This window comes from Capsicum annuum, unplaced genomic scaffold, assembly GCF_002878395.1.
Source record: "Capsicum annuum cultivar UCD-10X-F1 unplaced genomic scaffold, UCD10Xv1.1 ctg82335, whole genome shotgun sequence".
In the NCBI taxonomy this organism is placed as follows: Eukaryota; Viridiplantae; Streptophyta; class Magnoliopsida; order Solanales; family Solanaceae; genus Capsicum; species Capsicum annuum.
Window position 1 is genome coordinate 1 of NW_025893121.1, and position 1,439 is coordinate 1,439.

Genomic DNA, 1,439 nt, shown 5'->3' on the forward strand with positions numbered 1-1,439 from the left:
GTGACTATAGTTCAGTAGGTTTGCCTGGTTTCCACTTTGGTGATGGTGGTCTGGCTTTATCTTTCACTATTTTGAAATCTAGGTACTTTGAAAAGCAGTTTGAGTTGGCATATACAATGAAGCTGCCAATGTTTCTTCACATGCGAGCAGCTGCTCAGGATTTTTGCGACATTCTTCAACGAAATGAGGATCGGTAAATTTTTTGTACTTGTTGGAGATAGCACGAGATGGATTGGCTTTAATTTTAGAAAGATTGGGTTAATTAACATAAGATCTTATAGTTTGTAAGTCTTACGTTTTCCATAAGCCAGCTTAAAGGGGGAAAGAATAAATAAAGTGATGAGCTGCACCCAAGGGTGTGACCTAGTGGTTCAGTGAAGTTGGCAGGAGGTGGCAGGTATCCCGTGGATTTAATCGAGGTGTGCGCAAGCTGGCCCGGACACCATGGTTATGAATAAATAAATAAATAAATTAATCAACCTCCAGTATCTCATGATTTCACAACTATGTCTGACTCCTATATCTCACTCACTGCTTTTGGGATGAAGCCGGGGTCCCAATGCTAGAAGGCTCCCACCTATATGTGTTCAGAGAAAAGTGAATTTAGACGCCCTTACCTCCTCATGTCAGAAAATTTTATGGGGCTAGCTTATGCCAAGATTTGCTATTGCAAGAATACTGAAGTAAACTTCAAAGGCTGTTTGACTGAATAATTGTCTTATGGAGTTGAGGCAGTACCCTAGTCTTGTTTTGTTTGATTAAGTGACTTTAAACAATGTTGTCATGGTTCAAGTTTAATTAATGATTTGCATTTATCGTTGCGGTTTTATATATGGCATTCTCATATACCAGTTGTGTTGAACAGGTTTGTTGCTGGTGTTGCGCACTCTTTCACTGGAAGTGCTGAAGACTGTGATAAACTTCTTTCATTTAGTAACATTTTTATAGGTGAAATCTCCAGTCCATAGTATTCATGTATTTTCCATCAGATACTTGAGATTGCTAGACCCTGATTTACTTATATCTCTTTATGTCTGTTTGAACTACTTATTAGGTGTAAATGGTTGCTCTCTCAAGACGGCTGAGAACCTTGAAGTTGTAAAAGGTATACCGGTTGAGCGAATGATGATTGAAACGGATTCACCATACTGTGATATCAAGAATACGCATGCTGGGATAGGGTATGTAAAATCCTCGTGGCCTTCAAAGAAAAAGGATAAGCATGATCAAGAATGCCTGGTCAAAGGTCGCAATGAACCTTGCTTAGTTCGGTGAGTGTCATAACATTCTTATTACTAGTTATATGATTGTTCTCCCATTTTTTATTCCTACTGTGTTTCTGAGATCGAAGTTTATTGAAAATGAAAGCTACAACTTCCATATATTTCTCAATTTGATATTCTTTTTAGGATAATAGTGTTCTGTATTAGTTTCTCCTT

At 38.0% G+C, this 1,439-nt stretch overlaps 1 protein-coding gene across 1 annotated transcript; it reads left to right on the forward strand.

Annotated features, from left to right (window-relative positions):
• Positions 1 to 5: 5 nt before the first annotated feature.
• Positions 6 to 1,299, forward strand: LOC124895458 (deoxyribonuclease TATDN1-like; the record flags this gene model as incomplete). Its single annotated transcript, XM_047405899.1, has 3 exons — positions 6 to 193; positions 866 to 948; positions 1,055 to 1,299. Coding segments are annotated over 3 exons (492 nt in total), but the record flags the coding sequence as incomplete, so codon positions are not given.
• Positions 1,300 to 1,439: the final 140 nt, after the last annotated feature.